Source organism: Canis aureus, chromosome 31 (genome assembly GCF_053574225.1).
Source record: "Canis aureus isolate CA01 chromosome 31, VMU_Caureus_v.1.0, whole genome shotgun sequence".
Classification (NCBI taxonomy): domain Eukaryota; kingdom Metazoa; phylum Chordata; class Mammalia; order Carnivora; family Canidae; genus Canis; species Canis aureus.
The window spans coordinates 22,421,158-22,448,790 of NC_135641.1; the positions used below are offsets into that span (position 1 = coordinate 22,421,158).

The following is a 27,633-nucleotide window of genomic DNA, read 5'->3' on the forward strand; positions in this document are numbered from 1 at the left end:
AAAATGTTCTGTTGTAACTATTCTTTGGGCTCTAAGCAAGTAATAGTGGCCATCTGAAGGATTATCTGCTGTGACCTCACAAAGGGTGATTGCAACTTCATCCCTACACTTTCAGTCCGTGCAATTACAACAGCAGGAACCTGACTGTACTAGATCAACTCAGGATGACCAACTGGCCCAAGCAGGGCCAGTCAGGAAATTTTAGAACTGGACTTGAAAAAGACAAATGAGTCTCTTTTGGGGTCTCTGTGTATGTAAGGTACAAAGTTCAGCAGCTGACAGTGACTACTTTCCTACCAAGTGGGCTAAAATACTAAAAAATAATAAATAAGTAAAATTACAGAGAGGAAGAGAAGAGTAAAGCAGACACTCAAAGAGAAGAACAGACAAGATGCACGAAGAAGAGAAGAAACCATGAGAGGATTCAAGACACGAAGAGAAGATAACACAGAAACCCTGGTGGCATTTGAGTCCCTCATTATAGTTCTTAAGGCTCACTTGTATTCCTTTGCTTGGATCTTTGAAACAGACCAGTATCTTTACAATAGTTACGTTTTTTAAATAAGTTAGAATGAGTTGGGCTTCTGAATCTATCTAGTCAAAGGAGTAACAATAAAAGTATCTGTCTGAAACAGACTGGGGAATTTGGGAAGATTTCCTGGAGGAGGAAATGTCTGAACTGAATCTTAAATAGCTTATAGGAATCAGGGGGAAAAAAAAAACGAGATAGGACTATTCTAAGCAGAGTGAACTATATATACAAAGAATGTGAGGTAAAACATGGTACATTTGGAGGAGTTGCAAGTGTTAAATATGCTTGGAACATAGGACAAGAATAAAGGTGAGTCACGGAGCTGAAATTTGAGAGACTGGCAGGGACTATGTTCTTAATTGGTTTGTGAACCATAAGGTAGGACTTTGGATTTAATTTTAAAATTAGTAGAATCTCATCAAAGGCTTTTAAGCAGAGGAATAATGGAATGATGTTTCTCTTTAGAAAGATCATTCAGCCTATATGTTATACAGAATAAGTTGGAAGGGATCGAGAATGAAAGGCCTAGAAATACCCAGAATGTAAGAGGTATTCAAAGCTTGTAAATTAAGTTGCATAGAATGGCTAGGAGAAGATGGATTTAGAAATTAATTAATAGAATCCACTTGACGTTTAGAGGTGAGGGAATACAAGAAGAACTCATGTTTCATGTGACTAACAATGAGCAGTTGGGAAATAATGAGACTGGACTTTATGGGAAGAGGTAAAAGTGGAGACATAGACTGAGAAGTTGTCAACACAGAAGTGGTAGTTCAGTTCTTGAAACTATGTGAACTTTAGGAAGAAATGAGTTAGAAAAGCAGAACGCTAAAAGTGGAGTTCTTGGAAATATCTAAGAATCAGATCTATTTACCGATTTTTATTTACCATTAGAACAGAAGGATCTTTGGAATAAGACTATACTTTGCTAGTACCCTATCACCATCACATAGCCTAGAGGCACTTGGCATATAGTAGGACTAAATATTGTTAGAGTGAATAAAAGTCACAGGTGGAGGACTTGATTCCCCTTTTGACCAAGGTGGAGTAACAGAAACCAGATTTATATCCTTGTTTGAAACCATGAAAAAACTGAACAAAGTATATGAAATAGTTTTTTAAAAACTGGATATAGGCAAAAGATCAGTGATACCTGAGAGATAAGAAACAGACAAAATAAGCCCTGTGTTTGCCACAGCTTAACATCTTGAGAGACTTTCTAGGCAGTAGTGCCGGAAGGGGGATCCCAGCCAGTTTCCAGCATATTCATTGCTTTAAGGAGATGGAACCTGAGAATCAAGAGCCTGAGGTGGCCAGAGTTTGCAGGCAAGTACCAGGCAAGAGAACTCTGGAGATGTACAGAAGGGCCCCCCTTTCAAGTATAAGTGCATGATCTGAGGAACCTATGTAGGCCAAGGAAAGAACCACCTGAAAGGATCAGAGGGAATAGTACTGGCGCTCACACAGGGCCAACAGCAAGACTAAAAGGACAGAACATTGGGTAGAATACTTAGAAGTACTCAATAGTGGGAAATAACCCTAGGCTACACATAACTCCAGTCATGCCTTGAAAATCTTAATAGCAAGACCTAAAAGGATCAGACTTTGCAAGTAATTTAACTACATCCCAGAACAAAGATTAAGAATACTTTTAGGAATACAAAAATATCCAGGTCCCAACAGTATAAAATTTATAGTCATTATAGGACATTGAATCAGAAATTACAACGTATTCAAAGAAGTTGGAAAATGAAACCCACATATGACATTGGATATTAGAATTAGCACACAAGGACACAAAACAGAAAAAAAGATCAGTGAATTTGAAGACAGCAATACAGACTACTCAAAATCAAACAGAGAAAAGTAAATTAGGAAAAAAAAATCTGTGAGCTCTGGGACAATTTCATGTGGCCCAAAATATGTGTCCTTGGAATCCTGAAAACAGGAGTCAGGAAAAAAAAAATACTTGAATTATTGGCTGAATATTTTTCAGATTTATTGAGAATTATTAGCACACAGATCAGTAATCCCAAACCTAAGCAATATGAGGAAAGCTACAAGGCATATCATAATTGTTCAAAAGCAGTGATTAACAGAAAAGCTTAAAAGCAGCCAGAGAAAAAAGAGGAATAAAAATGTTTCTCCCAAACAATTTTAACCACTTTGACCTCATTGACATTGACATATCAATTATAACAGCAGAATACACATTCTTCTCAAGTTGTACATGGAATGTTTACCAAGATAAACCATACTCTGGGTTATAAAGTAAGTGTCCATAAATCCAGTGTTTTGGATTTTAACCATTCTAATAGGTGTGTAGTGGTCTCATTGTTTTAATATGCAGTTCCCTAATGAACAGTGACATTGAACATCTTTTCACATACTCATTTGCCAACTGTGTATTCTCATTAGTTGGATTGTTTGGGTTTTTTTTTTTTAATTGTTTTAAGAGTTCTTTGTATATATTTATACACGCTTTTTGTCAGATACGTAGTCCACATATTTCTCCCAGTTCATTCTCTCAATAGTGTCTTTTCATAAAGCAGAAGGTTTTTTTTAATTTTAATGAGGGTTTTTTTCCCATGGATTGTGTACTTATTTAGTGTTATATCTAAAAACTCATCATCAGACACAAAGTCACCTAGATTTTTTTTTCCATATTCTAGAAGTTTTCTAGTTCTGCATTTTACATTTTAGGTCTGTGATCCATTTTGAGTTAATTTTTATGAAAGATGTAAGATTAGTGTCTAGAGTCATTTTTCTACATGTGATGTCCAGTTGTTCCAGCACCGTTTGTTGAAAAGACTATCCCTTTCTTCATTGAATAGCCTTTGCTCAGTTGACTTATTTATGTGAATTTATTTCTTTTTTGTGTGTGTGTGTGAATTTATTTCTAAGTGCTCTGTTCTTTTCCAGTGATCTGTTTGTTTAGTCTTTTGCCAGTACCAGATTATTTTCATTATTGTAGCTTCATAGTAAATCGGAAAGTCAGGTAGTATCAGTCCTTTGACCTTGTCCTTCAGTATTGTGTTAGCAATTTTGGGTCTTTTTCTTTCCATATAAACTGTAGAATCATTTTGTCTGTATCCACAAAGGAACTCACCAGCATTTTGATTGAAATTGTCTTTGTCTGGTTTTATCTAGGTAATGCTGGCCTCATCAAATGAATTAGGAAGTATTCCCTCTGCTTCTATTTTCTGAAACAGATTGTAGAATATTGGTGTAATTTCTTCCTGAATATTTGATAGAATAAACCAGTGAAACTGTATGGGCCTAGTGCCTTTTATTTTGAAATGTTAATGTTTATGGATTTCGTTTGGTTAAGAGACCTGGGCCTGTTTATTATCTATTTCTCCTTGTGTGAGTTTTGGTAGATTGTGTCTTTCAAGTTGATCCATTACGTCTAAGTTATCAAGTACTCTAACCAGGAGTTTTTAATGTTCTTAGGTTTTGAGGGTTTTCTGTGTTCTTTATTTAATCTTGCCCCTTATCATTATGTTTTCATCAGTCCCAATTTTCAGTCCACTTTTAAGTGTTCTCCACTAGAATATTTTCTAGATTATTTCCTGAGTTGCAGCACAGTGTACATAGAACAAAGTACATACTCAATAAATCTTAGTACGTTCAATCACTTCAGCAGTAGTCCTCAGTTCATAAAGCACTTTTGTGTTCTTTATCTCCTTTGACCTCTATGTGCATTAATCTGGGAAAGTAGTGAGATTCCCGTGTTGCTCATGGGGAAAGTGCTACTCATGTTAAATACCTTTCCTTAGTTTACTCAGTTATTAAGTGGCCATAGCTGGAACATGACCCTAGCTGTTCTAACTCCACATTTTAGGCCTTCTGTACCTAACATCCGCCCTGGTGTATTTTAGATCTGCCTTTATCAAGTCCCCTGGAGAGAAGAGAGGAAGTAACAGTTCCTTAGACGAGCCCTTGCTGCTTAGATAGCTACTGTTTTTCCGAGGGAGACGTTCTCATGGTAGGAGGTTCTCAGAGATCATCTTGACCTCCAAATGTCTATTCGGATCGATGCCAGGCACCTGAATCGTGCAGGCACGATTCCATAAACAGTAGATGATAAGTGAGTTGAGTGTTTTTAAGGAACTATATTTATGTTTCAGATTCTGCCTTTCACAGCTTGCTTTTATGGAGCTTTACTCTACGGCAGAAAGTAACTCTTGGCTCCTGAGAAGCTGTCTGTGACTGTCTTACTGAGGAAAATAAAGCAAACAAATGATTTATATGCTAACTCGCTGAGGGCATGATTCGTATTGTAAAGTAATGCTTGATTAGTAAAGATTTAAATCACAGGGAAAACCACATACATGCTGCAGTAGATCCCAGAAAGCAAGAGGGGGGAAAGCAGTCATCACACTTTTTCCAAAGAGCTCTCCAAAAACGAAGTTCATGTGATGTACCCAAATGTGCTTTTATTTTATGGTTTACAAATAAATTGAAGAGAAGCCTCAGCAGTTATTCATTGCTGAAGAATCTAACTGACATCTTTGGAAAGTAATTTGAAAAGCTAGTGGATTGTGTACATGCTGTGCTAGAAGCCTTGAGCTCCCTTTTGCACTCTATAATTTATATGTTGTCCCAGCATGAGGTAATTTTCATGATTTTGCCTTTAAATTATGCATATTAAAGTGAAATGTACTGATACAAATATAGACATGACCTATAAAGATTTCTTCCTTTTCTCAGAATTTAACCTTTTAAATGCCTTTTTCTCTAGACCACCCTTGTCATAAACAAATGGCACAGCTTTTCTGTGCTACAGCTATATTAGTGTGCTGAATGCACATATTACAGAAAATACTGTAATATCTTTTTTATAATAAGGTATTACATGTCCCTTGATATTTTGAGATATAGGTGTATTTATTAGGAGCTTGACCAAAAAGCTTAGTTGAGTGCAAGTTCGGAAGCATTAAAAAGGATCTATTTTCATGCAGAAAAAAATTAAAAATTATCTGGTGAATATTATAGTCTGAGTTGTTTTTCTAATAAAGATTAGTCTGAGATATCTAAAGTCTTGCCTTTTGTAAGTGATCTGCACATGTTTGACAGGTATCTTTACCTTAGTGACACATTCTCTAGCTGTGAAACAGAAAATTTCTTCTGAAGTGACGGTTTAATCCAAACTTGTAAACATGTTAATTAGTACATAAATACATAGTTTTTCTCTTCCTTTACTTTCTTAAGCATAACCTCAGCATCAGTGACCACAAATCTATGGCAATCTTATGCTGTGCTAGACCAACTACATGTAGTAAAAACTGCACCCACCCTCGTCCTCCAAGAGCCATCATCAGATCCTAAGAGAGAAAAAGGAAGGAAATACTCAGACTCTATAGTATAAGAGCAGGAAGACAAGATTTCTTCTCATATTTCTGAACCTCTCTCCTTACGTTTTTTCCTGCTTTTAAGTCTTGTTTTCACATCTGAACTCACAATTACTTTTAATGCACCAAAATTTTTTAAAAATATTTTATTTGAGAGAGAGAGGGGGATATGTACAAGCCGGGGAATGGGGACGGAGTGAGCCAGAAGGAGAGGGAGGAGGAGACTCCCCGCTGGACAGGAGCTGGATGCTGGGGCTTGATCCCAGGGTCCTGGGATCACAACCTGAGCCTAAAGCAGACGTTTAACCAAATGAGCCACCCAAGCACCCCTAATGCACCATGATTTTAAATAGCAATCATTCCCTAAAAGTAACCAGAAAATGTTATCCATATTTTCCAGCAAACATTAGCTTATTAGTTTATTAGTGTATGTTATTTATGTTTAGTTATTTAGTTTATTAGTTTATACTTGAGAGACCAGTATAACATGTTAATTGAAAACATGATTTCTGGTGTGCCTGGGTAGCAGTTGATTGGGTGTCCACCTCTTGAATTTGGCTTGGATCATGGTCTTGAGGTTGTGGGATCGAAGCCCATGTTGGGGGAGAGTGCACAGGTTTCTCTTCCTCTGCTCCTTCCCACTGAATATACTCTTTCCCCCTAAAATGATTAAATCTTGGGGCACCTGGGTGGCTCAGTGGTTGAGCCTCTGCCTTTGGCTCAGGGTGTGATCCCAGGCTCCTGGGATCGAGTCCCGCATCTTACTCCCCACAGGGAGCCTGCTTCTCCCCCTGCCTATGTCTCTGCCTCTCTGTGTGTGTCTCTCATGAATAAATAAATCTTTTTTTTTTTAAATCTTTAAAAAAAACAAAACAAAACATACATTCTGAAGTATTTAGATTCAAGTCCCAATTTATCTGCTTACTAGTTCTGTGATCTTAGAGAATTTTACTTAGCTTTGCTGAGCTTGAATTTCTTCATTTATAAATGTTCTGGAAGGAATGTAATGATATGGCACATATAAGTAGCAGCTATTTTCATCATCACTGTAGAGTTGGGCTCCCCTTTTTGGCATGGGAGAGTCGTTTATGTCAGACTAACCTCATATTAAAGTAATAGACTTGACATACTCAGTTATTAGTAATGTTTTAATTATAATTCTTAGCATAGCCAAAGGTATAGTAAAATGAGCACACAAATGTGCTGATGGAGATAAAACTTGCATAATACGACTTTGTGGTAGAGCAATTTGGCAGTATATATCAATACCCATAAAAATCACCTTTGAATCTGTAATTCCCTTTCTAGAAATCTCCTCTTAAGAAAGAATTAGAGAGTGGGATGCCTGGGTGGCTCAGCGGTTGAGCATCTATCTGCCTTCGGCTCAGGTCGTAATCCCAGGGTCCAGGATTGAGTCCTGCATCAGGCTCTTTGCAGGGAGCCTACTTTGTCCCTCTGCCTATGTCTCTGCCTCTCTCTGTGTGTCTCTCATGAATAAATAAATAAAGTCTTAAAAAAATGAATGAATGAATCAGAGATTCTGACCAAAATTTACAGCATTTGATGATCATGAGTGGATTTGGGAAGGGAGAAGCAAACTTAAATGTCTAACAAGAGAATGGTTGGATGATGTGGAATTTTCATATGATTCATACTCTATGGCTGTTAGGAAATACTTGATATAGGAGACTGCTCACAATATAGTTATAAAAGCATGTAAAATACTCAAATTCTGTACACTAAGAAATGTATCTTTCTCTCTTGCACTTTCTCTCCTTTCCCAGAAATAAGACTGGAAAAATGTGCACCAAAATATTGATAGTGTTTATTTCTGTGTGGCTGGATTTCAGTGTTTTGTGTCTTTAGTTTATCACTTGTTTTTGTACACCTCAGGGTTTTCCAAATTATACATAATAAACAAGTTACTTGGCATACCTCAAAGGAAGAGCAGTGGAGGGGAGATTAGGTGTCTAGGTATCTGTTGTTTGTCAGTAGTGACTTTATTGAAAAAGTTTGAAAAACTAAAAGCTGCTCCTTGAATCCAGAAACGAATCTCCTAAACAGAAGTCTTGTCTCCTAAAGCGATTTAGATGATAGGGCCCAAAAGGTGGCCAGATATGGGGAACAGAAAGGATTGTTGGACAGGTTCTAATATTCAAGTGAACATTGGTTTTAATGTAGCAGATAAGGCACGGAGAGGAACAGATGATGTTTAATATGGAGGAGAGGAAGATTCTTGCAGAAACAAAACCAGGGTGAACTTTATTTAGATTTGCAAAAAAGATTAAGGGGCTTGTATCACTTAAGTTTTAATTATTTATCTTTTCAAAATATTTATGATGGCCAGAGGGAAACCGATACACATTTCCATTGAAAGGTTCATAGAAAAATAAATACTTTGTGACTGTAGAAAAGTATTTGAATATTCAGGTTTTTCAGATAACTTCTATATTAAAGTAATTTTAAAATACCAAAAACAGAATTACAAATATTTGCAATTTTTTTCTAATTAGGATCCAGTTTATGGAAAAGGAAAACTTGGAGAAATCCAGGGACTTATTCTGGGAATGTTGGATACCTTTAATTATGAACAAGTAAGCTACTTTCTGTTTCTAAAGCTGTCCTAACGTCCTTTTTCTTTGCACCTGTACTTTAAAAATTCTTATCTATTTAATGGAAGTTTGGTAGATTGAAGTATATGCTTTTTAACAGTTTTTAAATCTCTTGACCTTAATATGTGTGTATACACACACACACAGATATTCCAATGTGGAAATGCATCAAATTTGGACTTACTTTATTCATTTGATTCATTGGCAATGTAACAAATTCTTTCTTTCCAAATGAAAAGTGTGAGAAACTTTCTGGAAAGATAACTTAATACAAAGATGTAACCCATGAAAAGAGTCAGCATGAGTGTAGAAGATTACAAAAAAAAAAAAAAAAAAATTAAATGTTTTCTTTTAAACATTCTGAAGCAGATAATTGCTACTAACCAAAAATGGTCATCATTTTCCTTTAACTCAGAACTGCCTATAGCATTAATTCTCAATAGGAGCCAGCATGGTATACAGAATTTTTTTTTTTTAAATGATAGAGAGGCAGAGGCACAGGCAGAGGGATAAGCAGGCTCCATGCCAGGAGCCCAATGCGGGACTTGATCCTGGGACTCCAGGATTGCGCCCTGGGCCAAGGCAGGCGCCAAACCGTTGAGCCACCCAGGGATCCCCCAGATTTTTATTCTTAGTATACTTCAAAGTGACCTATGAAGCCACCTAGGAAAAGCAATGTTTAGGCATGTTAGATATAGTATCTGCTTTCTTTTTTTTTTAATAATCTAAAAGAAGAAAAAAAAATGGGGGTGACAGAGCTTTTCTTAGGGTGTTTAAGAACTGTAGTTTTGCCAAGTATATCCAGTGAAACAGACACCCCTGCAGGCATGGATTCCGTGTTGGTAGACGGGAAGCTGAGTGCAAGGCAGAAAGCTTTTGCCAACTTTTTGAAGAGTAGGAAAAGATGGGGCTGATTGGAAAGAATTATAATGGTAAGACCATTAGACCTAAAAATTCTGCATTACAGATAAAATTAAAGGACTAGCAAGGAGGATGAGCAATATGTCTTCCCCTTTGGGACTGACAGCAAAGAGCCCAACTGCACATCTAAATGATATATGTGAATGTTGAGAATTAGATAGAGTATGAAAACAATATTTATAAGCACACAGAGCCTTAAGACAACTTAATGTGATAGCTGTGAAAATGTCTTTATGTGACATACTGACAGATGTCACAGTCTTAAGTAGATTCAAATGACTTGTAAATGCTGATCAGGAAAATGTGATCTCTCTGCCCAAGGGAGATGAAAACTGAGTAATGGCCATTAGCTTTTTCAGTGAAAGGTTATTTGAAATATTGCCATGGATGCAGTTTCTATTTAAAAAAAATCCAGGATTTTTTTTTTTTTTTTGGTTGGTTGTTATTGCTCTTTGAGTCAGAGGGAACTTATTATAGAAATGTAATAAATAAATAGGTTTGGGTTTATCTAGTCATTTGAAAGCCATCAGTACTGAATTAAGCTACAGAATAGCAGAGTACACATTTCTCAGTAGAAACTAATGACAGCCTTTTAATAAGTATTTTGAGAATCTTAATGTATGCAGTTGTCATTACTTGCACATCAAAATTAACTGCTTAAGTTTGGGAGTATTTGCTGTTTGTTTTATCAATGTTATGCCTTCATAGTATGTTCTAACTTCAGTTGTTTGTGACTGAAAACTAAACTACTATTCCTCATTGACCCCCTCTGTCTCTTTCACTTAATGAACCACTTTTGGGTGTGTGTTTGTTGTTTTGGTCTTTCATAGACCCTGCTGGAAACAACTACTAGCCTTCTAAACCAAGATCTCCATTGGTCATTGTGTAACCTGAGAGCTTCAGTCACCAGAGGACTGAATCCCAAGCAGGATTACTGCTCTATATGTTTGCAGCAATACAAGAGACGCCAAGAAATGGCTGATGAAATCATTGTCTTTAGGTAAGCAAGGAGAAAGAATTGTTACACATGTGGTGTGTGATGTGTATTACCAGGCAGGGATACACGTGGATGCACAGCCCTAGGCAATCATTCTAGCAGTGAACAAAACAAGGCAAAGTTCTTGTCATAGACCTTACATTCTGTGTAGGTGTTGGAAGAATGTATGGGTAGGGGCAATAAAAGATGGACTCTGGAGCCAAACTTTTTGAGTTCAAATTCTGATTCTGCCACTTACCACCCATGAGATTTTGGACATGTTATTTAATATCTTTACATCGTAGTTCCTCATCTGTAAATTGGGGTAATAATGATACCTTTTCCTTAAGGTTTTGTGAACATTAAATAAGATAAATTACATAAGACACTTAAAGTTATGCTGACATATAGTAGACACTTTATAAGTGTTATAGCTTCTGTTATTATAGACACAGGAAGATTGGCACACCTGATGGTTGGAAGAGGAAGAAGTTATCACACAAAGAGCCCACTCACTCAGCACATACTAATTGAGCTCATACTGTATGCTAGGCACTGTTCAAAGGGATAGGGTACAGCATGAGCAGAACGAAGGATCTGTTCTCATGGAGTTTACATTCTAGTGGCAGAGGCAGACAAGTAAGATGCCTGATAGTGACTACAGTAGAAAAAAATAAAACATGTTAAGTGAGAATAGTGTTTGGTGTGGGAAGATATGTTATATAAAGTGATCAGGGAAAGCATTACTTATAAGGTGACTTAAGAGACAATTTAAAAATTAATAAAAATGTAATTACTGTAAAATAAAATATGTTGTAAAGGAATATTAGGAGCTAATTTCCAAAGAGTAATTTGGGAATGTCTCACTAGTTTAGTGACATTTGAATAAAGACCTATGGGAAATGGCCATGCAGTATCAGGGAGAGAGTGTCTCAGGGAGAGGATGAGCAAGTGCAGTAACCATGAGGTTGGAGCATAGTTGGTGAACGTGAAGAGTAGTGAGTAAGTAGGCTTGTGTTGGCAGAGTAAAGGAAAGGGAAGATGATAAGAGAGGGCTTCAGAGAACAAAGAGGCCAAATCATATAGGAACTGGGTCATTATAAAGAGTTAAACTTTTACTCTGAGATGAGAAGCTATTGGATGGTTTTGAGGATAGGTTTGACATTATCTGACCTATGTCTTAAGGATCACTTTGCTATGTTGAGAATGCACTACAGAAGGTCAAGGGTGAATGCAGGGAGACCAGTTAGGTTATTGCAGCAATCCAAGTAAGAAATGGCCCAAAGTGGTGGTAATGGAGTAAGAAGTGGTAGGATTCTGGGTATATTTTGAAGGTAGAGCTGATAAGATTTATTTAGAAATTGGATGTGAGGTGTGAAAGAAAGAATAGTCAAAGATCATGCCAAAGATTTTGACCTGAAAAACTGGAAGAATAGCTTTCTATTGGGATGTGGAAGGTTGGATGAGAGCCATGCAGTGGGGGTAGAGCAGGATAGAAATCAAGAATTTGGTTTGACACGTGTTAAAGTTAAGATGCCTGTAAGACATCCTGTCCACACATGGATGGTATTTTAAAGCTATGGAAACAAAAGTAATCACCAAAGGAGCAAGAGGAGCTATAGAAGAGAAAGAGTAGGGAAAGACTATAGAAAAGAATTGACTTCTGAGGTGGTCTTACGTTTCAGGTTGGAGAAATGAGGAGGAATCAGTAAAGATGACGGAACTATATTCAACACTCACTTCTGAGAGGTTCATTTAGTAATCAACAGGGAATTTCTTTCTACAGATAGTAGAAGGATTTACTGTAGCACTGACATTTTCATAAATACTTAATTGAGTCACAACTGTTGCCTTAGATTTGATGAGGCAGGCCACTCATGTTGTTATTGAGCTGCTTAAATCATTATGATTTTCCCCAATTGCCTTTTTATACTATCTAAAAATATTTCATAGTTTGAGAAATGAACAGAAGTTCAAGTCATCTCCCAGGTGATTTGTAGTCAGAGTACTGTGATTCTTTTCCGACTCCCAGCTGAAGTGTACAAATATGTGAGTCTGGATTTTAAAAAAGAGAAGACAGCAACAAATAAGTTTCCTTTCTTACTTCTTAAATACACGGCAGTCAGTGCATTCCAGCATATTGGAAGTTTTTATCACTTATAAATACACTCTAACATAACATATGTTTGTAGATTTTATGATAAGGAAAAGTGCAAATTGGTTGCCTTCATTTTGCAGCTGTGGCCATTTGTATCACTCATTCTGTCTGCAAAACAAAGAGTGCACCATAGAAACTGAGGGGCAAACAAGATGGACATGCTACAAATGCAGCTCAAGTAACAAAGGAGGGAAACTAAGTGAAAATTCATCTGAAATTAAAAAGGGAAAGACAACCTCATCACAGGTAAGACTTGTTTTCACATCAGGATGTTGTTAGTCTTTTCTTACCAATATCTTTTGGGCCTGGCCTCATTTTTCTTGTAGGCCTCAACAAATTTACCTCACTGGTATCCAGAGCATGACCTCTTCTCTTCAGCCCTATTCAGTATTTATTTATTTATTTAATTTTTTTTTTTTTTTTTTTTTACAGAAATCATTATTTTATTTAGAGGTGTTTCTATTTTCTGTGCCATTCATGATCAAATAGCACTAATCCAACAGAAATACTCAAGCATGTTTTGTTTTTAGGGATTCACAGTTTTACAAGTCCAGTGTAAATTATAATCAACCATCTCTTGATTGTTTTTTTTTAATTTATTTTTTATTGGTCTTCAATTTACTAACATACAGAATAACCCCCAGTGCCCGTCACCCATTCACTCCCACCCCCCGCCCTCCTCCCCTTCTACCACCCCTAGTTCGTTTCCCAGAGTTAGCAGTCTTTACGTTCTGTCTCCCTTTCGGATATTTCCCACACATTTCTTCTCCCTTCCCTTATATTCCCTTTCACTATTATTTATATTCCCCAAATGAATGAGAACATATAATGTTTGTCCTTCTCCGACTGACTTACTTCACTCAGCATAATACCCTCCAGTTCCATCCACGTTGAAGCAAATGGTGGGTATTTGTCATTTCTAATAGCTGAGTAATATTCCATTGTATACATAAACCACATCTTCTTTATCCATTCATCTTTCGTTGGACACCGAGGCTCCTTCCACAGTTTGGCTATCGTGGCCATTGCTGCTATAAACATCGGGGTGCTGGTGTCCCGGCGTTTCACTGCATCTGTATCTTTGGGGTAAATCCCCAACAGTGCAATTGCTGGGTCGTAGGGCAGGTCTATTTTTAACTCTTTGAGGAACCTCCACACAGTTTTCCAGAGTGGCTGCACCAGTTCACATTCCCACCAACAGTGCAAGAGGGTTCCCCTTTCTCCACATCCCCTCCAACATTTGTTGTTTCCTGCCTTGTTAATTTGCCCCATTCTCACCGGTGTGAGGTGGTATCTCATTGTGGTTTTGATTTGTATTTCCCTGATGGCAAGTGATGCAGAGCATTTTCTCATATGCATGTTGGCCATGTCTATGTCTTCCTCTGTGAGATTTCTCTTCATGTCTTTTGCCCATTTCATGATTGGATTGTTTGTTTCTTTGGTGTTGAGTTTAATAAGTTCTTTATAGATCTTGGAAACTAGCCCTTTATCTGATATGTCATTTGCAAATATCTTCTCCCATTCTGTAGGTTGTCTTTGAGTTTTGTTGACTGTATCCTTTGCTGTGCAAAAGCTTCTTATCTTGATGAAGTCCCAATAGTTCATTTTTGCTTTTGTTTCTTTTGCCTTCGTGGATGTATCTTGCAAGAAGTTACTGTGGCCGAGTTCAAAAAGGGTGTTGCCTGTGTTCTTCTCTAGGATTTTGATGGAATCTTGTCTCACATTTAGATCTTTCATCCATTTTGAGTTTATCTTTGTGTATGGTGCAAGAGAGTGGTCTAGTTTCATTCTTCTGCATGTGGATGTCCAATTTTCCCAGCACCATTTATTGAAGAGACTGTCTTTCTTCCAATGGATAGTCTTTCCTCCTTTATCGAATATTAGTTGACCATAAAGTTCAGGGTCCACTTCTGGGTTCTCTATTCTGTTCCACTGATCTATGTGTCTGTTTTTGTGCCAGTACCACACTGTCTTGATGACCACAGCTTTGTAGTACAACCTGAAATCTGGCATTGTGATGCCCCCAGATATGGTTTTCTTTTTTAAAATTCCCCTGGCTATTCGGGGTCTTTTCTGATTCCACACAAATCTTAAAATAATTTGTTCTAACTCTCTGAAGAAAGTCCATGGTATTTTGATAGGGATTGCATTAAACGTGTATATTGCCCTGGGTAACATTGACATTTTCACAATATTAATTCTGCCAATCCATGAGCATGGAATATTTTTCCATCTCTTTGTGTCTTCCTCAGTTTCTTTCAGAAGTGTTCTATAGTTTTGAGGGTATAGATCCTTTACATCTTTGGTTAGGTTTATTCCTAGGTATCTTATGCTTTTGGGTGCAATTGTAAATGGGATTGACTCCTTAATTACTCTTTCTTCAGTCTCATTGTTAGTGTATAGAAATGCCACTGATTTCTGGGCATTGATTTTGTATCCTGCCACGCTACCGAATTGCTGTATGAGTTCTAGCAATCTTGGGGTGGAGACTTTTGGGTTTTCTATGTAGAGTATCATGTCATCGGCGAAGAGGGAGAGTTTGACTTCTTCTTTGCCAATTTGAATGCCTTTAATGTCTTTTTGTTGTCTGATTGCTGAGGCTAGGACTTCCAGTACTATGTTGAACAGCAGTGGTGAGAGTGGACATCCCTGTCTTGTTCCTGATCTTAGGGGAAAGGCTCCCAGTGCTTCCCCCATTGAGAATGATATTTGCTGTGGGCTTTTCATAGATGGCTTTTAAGATGCTGAGGAATGTTCCCTCTATCCCTACACTCTGGAGTTTTGATCAGGAATGGATGCTGTATTTTGTCAAATGCTTTCTCTGCATCTAATGAGAGGATCATATGGTTCTTGGTTTTTCTCTTGCTGATATGATGAATCACATTGATTGTTTTACGGGTGTTGAACCAGCCTTGTGTCCCAGGGATAAATCCTACTTGGTCATGGTGAATAATTTTCTTAATGTACTGTTGGATCCTATTGGCCAGTATCTTGTTGAGAATTTTTGCATCCATGTTCATCAGGGATATTGGTCTGTAATTCTCCTTTTTGGTGGGGTCTTTGTCTGGTTTTGGAATTAAGGTGATGCTGGCCTCATAGAACGAATTTGGAAGTACTCCATCTCTTTCTATCTTTCCAAACAGCTTTAGGAGAATAGGTATGGTTTCTTCTTTAAACGTTTGATAAAATTCCCCTGGGAAGCCATCTGGCCCTGGACTCTTGTGTCTTGGGAGGTTTTTGATGACTGCTTCAATTTCCTCCCTGGTTATTGGCCTGTTAAGGTTTTCTATTTCTTCCTGTTCCAGTTTTGGTAGTTTGTGGCTTTCCAGGAATGCGTCCATTTCTTCTAGATTGCCTAATTTATTGGCGTATAGCTGTTCATAAAATGTTTTTAAAATCGTTTGTATTTCCTTGGTGTTGGTAGTGATCTCTCCTTTCTCCTTCATGATTTTATTAATTTGAGTCTTCTCTCTCTTCTTTTTAATAAGGCTGGCTAATGGTTTATCTATCTTATTAATTCTTTCAAAGAACCAACTCCTGGTTCTGTTGATCTGTTCCACAGTTCTTCTGTTCTCGATTTCGTTGAGTTCTGCTCGAATCTTTATTAACTCCCTTCTTCTCTTGGGTGTAGGATCTATTTGCTGTTTTTTCTCTAGCTCCTTTAGGTGTAAGGTTAGCTTTTGTATTTGAGTTCTTTCCAGTTTTTGAATGGATGCTTGTATTGCGATGTATTTCCCCCTTAGGACTGCTTTTGCTGCATCCCAAAGATTTTGAACGGTTGTATCTTCATTCTCATTAGTTTCCATGAATCTTTTTAATTCTTCCTTAATTTCCTGGTTGACCCTTTTATCTTTTAGCAGGATGGTCCTTAACCTCCACGTGTTTGAGGTCCTTCCAAACTTCTTGTTGTGATTTAGTTCTAATTTCAAGGCATTATGGTCTGAGAATATGCAGGGGACAATCCCAATCTTTTGGTATCGGTTCAGACCCGATTTGTGACCCAATATGTGGTCTATTCTGGAGAAAGTTCCATGTGCGCTTGAGAAGAATGTGTATTCAGTTGAGTTTGGATGTAAAGTTCTGTAGATATCTGTGAAATCCATCTGGTCCAGTGTATCATTTAAAGCTCTCGTTTCTTTGGAGATGTTGTGCTTAGAAGACCTATCGAGTATAGAAAGAGCTAGATTGAAGTCACCAAGTATAAGTGTATTATTATCTAAGTATTTCTTCACTTTGGTTAATAACTTATATATTTGGCAGCTCCCACATCCGGGGCATATATATTGAGGATTGTTAAGTCCTCTTGTTGAATAGATCCTTTAAGTATGATATAGTGTCCCTCTTCATCTCTCACTACAGCCTTTGGGGTAAATTTTAGTTTATCTGATATAAGGATGGCTACCCCTGCTTTCTTTTGAGGACCATTCGAATGGTAAATGGTTCTCCAACCTTTTATTTTCAGGCTGTAGGTGTCCTTCTGTCTAAAATGAGTCTCTTGTAGACAGCCAATAGATGGGTCCTGCTTTTTTATCCAGTCTGAAACCCTGCACCTTTTGATGGGGTCATTAAGCCCGTTCACATTCAGAGTTACTATTGACAGATACGAGTTTAGTGTTATCATGATATCTATTCAGTCCTTGTTTTTGTGGAATGTTCCACTGAACTTCTTCTTAAAGGGGAATTTTAAGAGTCCCCCTTAAAATTTCTTGCAGAGCTGGTTTGGAGGTCACATATTCTTTTAGTTGCTGCCTGTCTTGGAAGCTCTTTATCTCTCCTTCCATTTTGAATGAGAGCCTTGCTGGATAAAGTATTCTTGGTTGCATGTTCTTCTCATGGAGGACCCTGAATATATCCTGCCAGCCCTTTCTGGCCTGCCAGGTCTCTGTGGAGAGGTCTGCTGTGACCCTAATACTCCTCCCCATAAAAGTCAGGGATTTCTTGTCTCTTGCTGCTTTAAGGATCTTCTCTTTATCTTTGGAATTTGCAAGCTTCACTATTAAATGTCAAGGTGTTGAACGGTTTTTATTGATTTTAGGGGGGGATCTCTCTATTTCCTGGATCTGAATGCCTGTTTCCCTTCCCAGATTAGGAAAGTTTTCAGCTAGAATTTGTTCAAATACATATTCTGGCCCTCTGTCCCTTTCGGCGCCCTCGGGAACACCAATTAAACGTAGGTTTTTCTTCCTCAGGCTGTCGTTTATTTCCCTTAATCTATCTTCATGGTCTTTTAATTGTTTGTCTCTTTTTTCCTCAGTTTCCCTCTTTGCTATCAACTTGTCTTCTATGTCACTCACTCGTTCTTCCACCTCGTTAACCCTCGTCGTTAGGACTTCTAGTTTGGATTGCGTCTCATTCAATTGATTTTTAATTTCTGCCTGATTAGCTCTAAATTCTGCAGTCATGAAGTCTCTTGAGTCCTTTATGCTTTTTTCTAGAGCCACCAGTAGCTGTATAATAGTGCTTCTGAATTGGCTTTCTGACATTGAATTGTAATCCAGATTTTGTAACTCTGTGGGAGAGAGGACTGTTTCTGATTCTTTCTTTTGAGGTGAGGTTTTCCTTCTAGTCATTTTGCTCAGTGCAGAGTGGCCAAAAGCAAGTTGTATTGGGAAAAGGAGAAAAAGAGAGGAGAGAAAGAAGGAAAGAAAAGAGAAAGAGAAAAAAAAGGAAGAAAAAAAAACGAAAAAGAAAAAAAAAAGAGAAAGAAAAAGAAAGGAGAAAAAAGGGGTGGGGGAAGGAAACAAATCAAAAAGCAAAGTAAAACAAAACAGAACAAAAAAAAAAAAAAAAAAAAGAACCACGGGGGAGTATCTTCTGATTCTGTGTACTTTAAGTCCCTTGGCTTCTCCTGGAAGTTGTCAGTCTAGCTGGTGTTCTGGGGGAGGGGCCTGCTGTGCTGATTTTCAGGTGTTAGCAGTTGGGGGAGCTGCTCTGCCCCTGCCCGGTGCAGGGCTCAGTGGGGGTTGTTTACCCCGTGAGGCCGCAGGAGGAACAACCCCAGTGGCGGGGCCAGCTCTGGAAACCTGGATTCAGCCCCGGCAGGAACTCCGGAGCTCTCCGTCTGCAGGGCCTGGAGGCTCCGGGGCGGGGCCGCTGATCTGCTCAGCTCGGGGCAGGAGCGTCCTCGCTGTCCTGGGCCCTCCCGGCCTCTGCCTGTCCCGGGGGGAGGCGGGATCCTGGGCTGTGTCCTGGCGCCCTGTGCTCGGGGGCCTGCGCTGTTGGATTCGCGCTCCCGGGCTGCGCAGCCCCCTCCGCGGAGCCGCCCCCGAGCCCCCCCCCCCCCCAGCTGCTCCTGGAACCGCACAGCCCCCTCCGCACGGAGCCTCTTCCTCCGCCCGAGCCCCACCGAGCTGCTCCCGGGCCGCGCAGCCCCCTCCGCGGAGCCGCCCCCGAGCCCCCCCCCCCCCCCCAGCTGCTCCTGGAACCGCGCAGCCCCCTCCGCACGGAGCCTCTTCCTCCGCCCGAGCCCCTCCGAGCTGCTCCGGTCCCGCCGCCCGCGCTGCAGCCCTTAGGGAGCTCGGCGCACTCTCCCGGGGCGCAGGTGTCTGTTACTGTCCCGGGGAGCCCGAGGGCATCCTCGCCCTCCTGGGTCCTGCTCCAACTCCCTGCGAGGCCCTTTCCACCCGGGAAAGCAGCTCCTGCTCCTCCGGGACGGGGCTCTCCTGTCCTGGGGACACTCGCCCCGGCCTCAGCCCGGCTCCTCGCGGGCCCCTCCCCCTTGGAGGCCTTTGTTCCTTTATTTCTTTTTCCCCGTCTTCCTACCTTGATAGAAGCGCGAACTCTTCTCACTGTTGCATTCCAGGTGTTCTCTCTTTAATTCTCAGGCCGAATTCATAGATTTTCAGGATAATTTGAAGGTTTTCTAGGTAATTTGGTGGAGACAGGTGATTTGGGGACCCTACTCCTCCGCCATCTTGCCCCTCCCCCCCATTCAGTATTTAAAGAGCTTCTCCTCTTTGCCCCACATTTTAAAACAGGGATTTAAGAGCAAGAGTAGACATTTTCTGCCCTTAAAAAGCTTAAGATCTAGTTGAACAGGGCGAATGTACACCGATGAGTCCACTGAAGACCCTTTAACAGAGTAAGAGGACAGCAAGTACAAATGCTGTAGTACTAACAGTACCTGTGTGCTAAAGCGTGCAGAGCTGTCACTCTTAAATGGGGCCAGTGGACAAAGTAAATAGACATGTGCTCTGTACATGGTTTTCTCAGCTGGGTGACTTTCTTTAAAGAAACTTTAAAGAACTTCATGTTCTTTTGTTCATTTGAAATTTTTTCATTGCCTTTGGAGTCTGACTAATGTAGTAGATACATTGTTTATTTTATTTTACTAAGATTTTTATTTATTTGACAGAGCAAGAGAGCAAAAGCAGGGGGGAGTAGCAGAGGGAGAGGGAGAAGCAGGCTCCCCACTGAGCAGGGTGCCCAATGCAGGGCTTGATCCTAGGACCTTGGGATTATGACCTGAGCTGAAGACAGACACTTAACTGAGGCACCCAGACGTCACAACTTTTGTTCATTTTACAGCCTTTCTTTTCTTCTTCTTAATCAAGCAGTAATGCATTTGAACTCTACTGCCTAATAACTTGTGGGAGAACGGAATGTGGCAACACGATGGGCCCAGTGAAGAGGAGGAACAGTTGCTAGCTGCTATGACTTGATCATTATTCTGTTCTCAATTTATTTCTTCTTCAGAGTGAGAAGAAGTGTCACATTAACTGTTTCTTAATCCTTCCTGGGCCCCCTCCCTGTAGTTGGCTTTAACATCACTTAGTGAAAAGTTGAACCTGTCGATTTTCTCATGGTTTCATCAGCTTTCAGCGCTGTTTTAGAAGTAAACCCAGAAAAGAACTTTGGCTTAGCTTCTTCCAGTTCAGAATTTGTATATTCTGGTGGTAGGCATTCATTTACATTCATCCAGTATGTATGGAACAATGTGTCAGGTACTGTGCTAAGTACCAGGGATACAGTGGTAGACAAGACATTTTATCTTGTAGGATATATGATCAGTGAAGTTATGAACAAATTTTGAGTATATTCTCAAGTTCTTTCTGACGCCAAATATGTGGAATCTTTTCCAACACCAAGTCTGACACTAATTCTGTCAATACCCTGGACACCATCTAGGTGTCCAGTAATTCACTTCTGACACTAACCACCAGGAATTAGCGTCAGATTCCACAGGCCTAAGGATTCATTCACACAAGATTGCCCTTCTTCAAATACCAGTTGCAAATGGAATGCTGCAGTTACCCACCCTTCTGACTTGGCAGATTCCGAGGTTCCCGTGATCAGCCCCCTAATAGTTCGATAATTCACTAGAGTAACTCCTAGAACTTAGGATAATGCTTTACATTTACTTAGGATCCAAGTCAGGAGCAGCCAAATGGAAAAAATACACAGGGCAAGGTATGGAGGGGAGAAGGGTGCTTCCATGTCCTTTCCCACCACCTCAATGTGTTCACCAACTCAAAACGTTGAACCTGGCCATTTCAGAGTTTCTGCAGATGTCTCATTATATAGACGCAGTTGATTAAATCATTGGCCATTGGTAATTAGACTCCATCTCTAGCCCTCTCCCCTCCCCAAAAATTGAGGGGGTAGGTCAGACAGGGATGGTAGAGCTGAATGTTCACAACCTGAAGCTACCTAGGGGTCCATGGACACTAGTCATCTCTTTAGCATACAGAAGGCACTCTAACCACTCCAGAGATTCTAAGAGTTTAAGGAGCTATGTACCAGAAACCAGGGACAAAGACCAAATATATATATTTTTTATTATGCCACAAGTATTTGCAGATGAACTATGCTGTATAAGAGCAGATAATGAGTAGACTTAATCAATGTGGGGAATCTTGGAAGGCTTCCTGGAAGTGTCATGTTAGCTGCCCCTTAAGGGAAAAGGGAAGTAAGCTAGACAAATTTAAGTGCAATGGTAGGTGGAAGGAGAGATACCCTAGGCCCAGGGAACAATATAGATAGAAAAAACATAGCATCTCTGCTGTGAAACTAGATGTTGAGCATAATTAGGTCAAGAATATGAGAGAGTGAGCGGTATGAGGTGAGGCTGCTGTGGTAAAAAAGGAATCATATTAATTACTTTCATGTTCGTGCTACAGAAACAGGATATTGTGGGGTTTTAAGGAAGGAAGATTATCTGATCGGAATAGCATTTTTTTTCCAGAGAAGTATTCTTAGAACACTCTATCTGCAGTGTAGAAAATGAATTGAAAGGGAAGTAAGAACAAATGTAAGGAGACCCAAGAATATTGAAATAATTTAGAGGAAATAAGTGGTAACTTGTACTAGAATGATAGAAGTTGGGATGGAGAAAATACTACATATTTGAGATGTGTTTCAGATGTACACAAACATCAAAATAGTTAATATGGTCCCTGCAACCTCATCAGCTGCATCTCAGACCACTCTTTTTTTCATGCTCTCATCCAGTCACATGCAACTTCTAGTTCCATGCTCTTTTCTGCTTCATAGCAGAGATGTTATATTTCAGAGAATTATCAGAGCTTGGTCCTAAATTTGTTGGATGGGGCTGTAAGAGGGAGGAGTAAAAAATAGTACCTAGATTTCTTACTTGAACAACTGATGGATGATGGTACCATTAACTGAGATAGGAAGCAATAAACAAAGAACAGACTTGAGAATAAGAATTGTTGAATTACGAGACTTTGGCAGGACTTTGTAGGTAAAGATGTTCAGTGTGGTTTCCAGATTGAAAATTTTATTAACTAATCATCAAAAATGCTTCCTTATTTGTATTTAGGGAAGGAAAGACAGGTCTTGTGATATCCAGCATGTTTCCAAGCTGAATCCAAATGCAGATGGAAGAACCATTATTTATGTAAATACTTAAGTCACGTCTTGGGGCATTTTAGTTTTTTTCCTCTTTTACATCCTATTCATAAACCAACTTGTGATTGTATACCTATGATTGCTTGGATATTACTAATTAAAGTTTTCTTTCTTTCTAGACAGTCCTCAGCAGCTAAAATACGCCCTTTTTAAAAGCCTTTTTTAAAAAAATAGAATTATGTTTTATGTATATAATTACGTATTTTAATACATATTGACAAACAGTAAAATTTACCTTCCACAAGTTTTACAGTCATCTTTACAATCAAATATAAAGTAATATTATCACCTACTCTTAGATGTCCCTCATATCTCCTTGTAGTCAAGCTTTCCCCTACTCTCTCAGTCCCTGGCAACCACAGATCCATTTTGAGTTATTTGTTAATAGGATACAAGATAAGGATTAGTGTTTGTGTTTTTGGGGGGGTTTTTTGCATGTGTATATCCATTGAATTGCCTTTGTATCTTAGTCAAAAATCCATTGACTATGTATGTATAGGTCTATTTCTTGACTTTCTATTCTTCCATTGATCTATAGATCTATATATCTATCCTTTCTCCAGTACTGTGGCTTTATAGTAAATGTGAATATCAGGTAGTATAAGTTCTCCAACTTTGCTTTTAGTTACATTTGGCTTTTCTAATTCCATTGCTTTTCCATATAAATTTTAAAATCAGCTTATCAATTTCTCCCAAAAAAAGTCATGCTGGGATTTTTTTGGGATTGTTGTAGATCTATTGATCTATCAATTTGGGGAGAGTTAATATTTTAATAATGAGTCTTTCAGTCCATCAACATGGTATATCTATCAATTTATTTCAATCTTTTTTTATTTCACCTGTGTTTTGTAGTTTTTGGCATGTAAATCTTAAATATTTTGTTTCTAAGATTTGTTTCTATAATGACCTTTGATATAGTCCATATTTTACTGTTTTATGTTACACTTTCTAAATTATTGCCAGAATATAGAAATACAACTTACTTTTTGTATATTGACCTTGTGTCTAGTGACCATTGACCTTACAAAGCTTATTTGTTAGTACTAGTATTTTTTAAAATAGATTCTTTGGTATTTTCTACATAGACAATCATATCATATGCAAATAAGGACTTTTATTTCTTCCTCTCCAATCTTACACCTTTTATTTCTTTTTCTTGCCTTATTGCATTGACCTTCAGTATAGTGTTGAACAGGAATGGTGAGAATAAACTTTTTTTGCCTGGTACTGATTTTAGGGGGAAAGTGTTCATTTTTTCATTATTAAGCGTAATGTTAAATACAGACTTTCTGTGTGTAACCTTTATATCATGTTTTAGGAAGTTCTTTTTTATTCTGTGTTTGGCTGAGAATTTGTTCCTAAATGGGTGTTGAATTTTGAAGCCATTTATACAACCTGGTTGCCTTGTAGCCACATCCACACACCTCATACAGTGAACAAAGACAGTAATCTGTTTCACTGATTTTCTTCCTGCCTCTCTCAGGAAGTACCTAGAAAAGGGGAATTATCTTGAAATTGGGCCTACATGTCAAAGGCAGCTTTATTTTTAAGCTATCTGAGGCTACCCCATTCTGGAAGGGAGGAGAGATGACTCAACCTTTTCATTGTTTAGGAAACTTCAGTCAGATTTTTGGTCAGATCCTCTTGGAAATCTTTGATACTTCCTAATAATGAAGCAGTGATTCTCGAATCATACGGATTTCTTCAATTTTCTTCTAGTTGTCTGTGTCTCTTATTTTTGTTACTAAGACAGTGTAAAAAGATCTAGTAGATTCATAACACAAGGAAAGAGAAAATGAAATTTATCATATATATGCTGTAGATGTGTTTATACTAATCTTCACAATTTTATGAGAGTGATATATTCCCTATTTTACAGCTGATGGAACTATATGTAGCTCAGACCAGGGAGACCAGTATTTGAACTCAATTTGTATGGGATTATCATCACCCCCAGTTTTCCTGACTCCACTCTGTTCTATTTTTAGCATTCTGGCTTTATGGAAACCTGGTAAAGCTGATTTTTAAAATACATCCATACCATATTGCTAATTAAAAGTTCTTACCATGTGTGAGCCATTCCATTTTTAATTACAAGAAAATTAAAAATGCTAATTATGTGATAGCTTTTATTAAATTTTATTTCATGAGGGATCCCTGGGTGGCGCAGCGGTTTGGCACCTGCCTTTGGCCCAGGGCGCGATCCTGGGCACCTGGGATCGAGTCCCGCATTGGGTTCCCGGTGCATGGAGCCTGCTTCTCCCTCTGCCTGTGTCTCTGCCTCTCTCTCTCTCTGTGACTATCATAAATAAAACAAAAATTTAAAAAAAAAAAATTTTATTTCATGAAAGTTTTACTTTGTTCAATTAATTTCCTTTGAAAAACCTATCAACTATGGTCATTAAGTTCCTAACCAAAACAAGGAGGAAAACGGAGGAGGCGAGGGGCTCAGTGACTCCAATATCAAGCTGAGTTTATTTTTTTTGTTTTTGTTTGTTTGTTTGTTTTCAAGCTGAGTTTGGCTGTCTACTCCCAGGAGATACTGAATGCATTTGAACCTTCTCACTGCCTCTGTAACATGATCCTTCAGTCAAATCAGTTTTTGTTTCATTCTTTTCCAAATGTGGTAATTTTTTACTTGTTCTGTTTCTGACTTCAGCTCAACAAGATGCAACAGTTACCCACAAAATTATGGTTTTGCTGAATAAGGCCTGTCTTCTTGTGCTCCTTACTTCATTTCTGTTTTGCACAACTAATCAGTATATATAGCAATAAGTGACATATTAGTTGCTTCCCAACAGTATATCTGCACAGACATGATGGGAGTTACTCCCCTAGAAAGTCTGCTCTTTTCTGGAATAACTACTTTTATTTCTTACAAGTGAGAAAAATGACTCAAGTTTCTTTCCTTCCTTATCTCCTCTCCTTGCCTCAGCTTTACAACAGCTCAATCTGAAATGTTTAGATCCACAAATAGACCTTGCAAATCTATGTGATTCTCTATTTTGCTTTCACTTATGTATTACCTACAACAAACTACATTGGAAAAATTAATTTCAACTGAAGTACTTATCATTCTACTGTATTTTCTCAACAAATGTTATTCGTATATAGTATATAATGTAATACTTTTCTTGGGTTATTAAATTTTCTTTGCTTATTTCTTTATTAAATTTATAGTAGCAAATAACCATCTTCATTCACACTGATGAGCAGTAGAAGGAATTAACTTGCTATTCATTTTTAAAATAATTCTTGATCAACAGGCAGCATGTAAATTCAAGGAAACATAACTGAATATTTACTAGATTGTAGTTTTAACATTATATTATTAACAGGGCTTAGAATTCTTGAGAATTGGTATAAGCTAACACTTTTTTAAATTTTTATTTATTTTGAAGACGGAGCACGTGAGTGGAGGGAGGAACAGAGGGTGAGGGAGAAAGAACCCTCAAACAGACGCACTGAGAAGGGAGCCCAACTTGAGGCTCAATCCCAAGACCCTGAGATCATGACCTGAGCCAAACTCAAGAGTCACTCAACCAACTGAGTACCCCGAAGCTAACACATTTTATATGCCATTAACATTAAAATTGCTGTTCCTTTTAAAACTTAAAAAAACAGCATTTAGAGACTCATAAGAAAGTTTTATAATGTATTGCTTGATATCTTTACAGAGTTGGCTAAATCATCTCTTGTTGGTAGAAAGGCAGATACATTAGTCAAATATCAAAGTGGTTTTTTTTTTTTTTTTTCCTAATGGTAAATATCTGAGGAGAAGGAGCTTGGAAATAAACATATAGCCACCTCTTCATCTTTTAATAATCAGAATAGGAAAGAATTAAATAAGCTGATACTTTTCTTGGTACTTGGAGTTTTTTTTAGAGTTATCTAAGAAAAATTTTTTTTTGTTTTTTTTTTTAAGATTTTATTTATTTATTCATGAGAGACACAGAGGGAGAGAGAGAGAGAGAGAGGCAGAGACACAGGCAGAGGGAGAAGCAGGCTCCATGCAAGGAGCCCAATGCGGGACTCCATCCCGGGACTCCAGCATCACGCCCTGGGCTGAAGGCAGGCGCTAAACCGCTGAGCCACCCAGGGATCCCAAGAAAATGTTTTATCTCTTAGAGTAGACTTACAAATAATGTCAGAGGGAAATATTTATAACTTCCAAGAAATTATTCAATAAGTGACATTTATTTGTGCTCACTGGTCATAATTTTCTGTTAATGATTGTCCATTGCTTATTTAGTTTGAATTCCTACTATAAATTAGAGATTTGGTTTACAGGCTGTTTAATGAAATTGGAACACTGGTATTAATGCCTTGTATTCATTTGTCCATTTTTAGAGAATGTTAGTTCCCCGTTATAAACATATTAGATGAAAATTAAATGCTAAACAATGAAATTTCAGTATTTGGAAATAGAAGCATTCCTCAAAAGAGTATGCTATAACTTAAATTTACAAGTTAAATGAGGGTTAATATATCTTAGAAGTACAGAGAGGTGACAGATGATTCTAATTTAAATGAATCTCTTTGAGGAGACTTTTGCTCATTTTTCAGTAATATTGTTACTATATCCTAGTTTTAAGTGATTCATTTGGGCCAAATGCTATATTCTTGAGACTAAATATACATTATTGAACAACTCTCCCCCCAAAACAGAAAATATATTTCCTACCATTATGTAGCTTACCATCTAGGAAGAGAGCTAGACAATAATTAAATTGTAAACAAACTATATCAAATTTGTAATTCCAAATTGTGAAAGCTTGTAAGTGCTATTAGGGCAAAGAATAGAATGTTATGTGAAGAATATCCTGAGGGGAAACCAACTTTGTTTAGGGAGTCTCCATCTGCAGAGGTGATATTTAAGCTAGGATCTGGAAGATAGGAAGGCACCAGCTACGTGAAGACTGTTCCAAGCAAGAGAACAGCAAGCCCAGAGGAACTGAGAAGGGGACTGGCTTGTTTAGGAACTGCAAATAGATGAGTGGCTGGAACAGGGAAACTAAAGGGGGGTGTGTGGCAAGGAATGAGGTTGAAGAGGCAGGTGGGCCATGTCTGGAAGAGCCTGGAAGGTCTGCTGAAGAGTTGACTTTTGATGCTTAAAGTAGTAGGAGACTTTGAAGGGTTTCAAGCCAGGGACTGCTATGATCCATTTACTGTGATTGTAAGAAATGGATAGATAGCCACATCTCTGTGAG

At 38.4% G+C, this 27,633-nt stretch overlaps 1 protein-coding gene across 5 annotated transcripts in view; it reads left to right on the forward strand.

Moving 5' to 3' along the window:
• VPS8 (VPS8 subunit of CORVET complex) overlaps positions 1-27,633 on the forward strand; it is a 254,636-nt gene that overhangs the window by 185,634 nt on the left and 41,369 nt on the right. For all 5 annotated transcript variants that reach the window (XM_077879951.1, XM_077879954.1, XM_077879952.1 and 2 more), the window contains 3 exons: positions 8,400-8,480; positions 10,250-10,419; positions 12,634-12,799. In XM_077879951.1, coding sequence (XP_077736077.1) covers positions 8,400-8,480; positions 10,250-10,419; positions 12,634-12,799 — 417 coding nt within the window. The remainder of the gene's footprint in view (positions 1-8,399; positions 8,481-10,249; positions 10,420-12,633; positions 12,800-27,633) is intronic.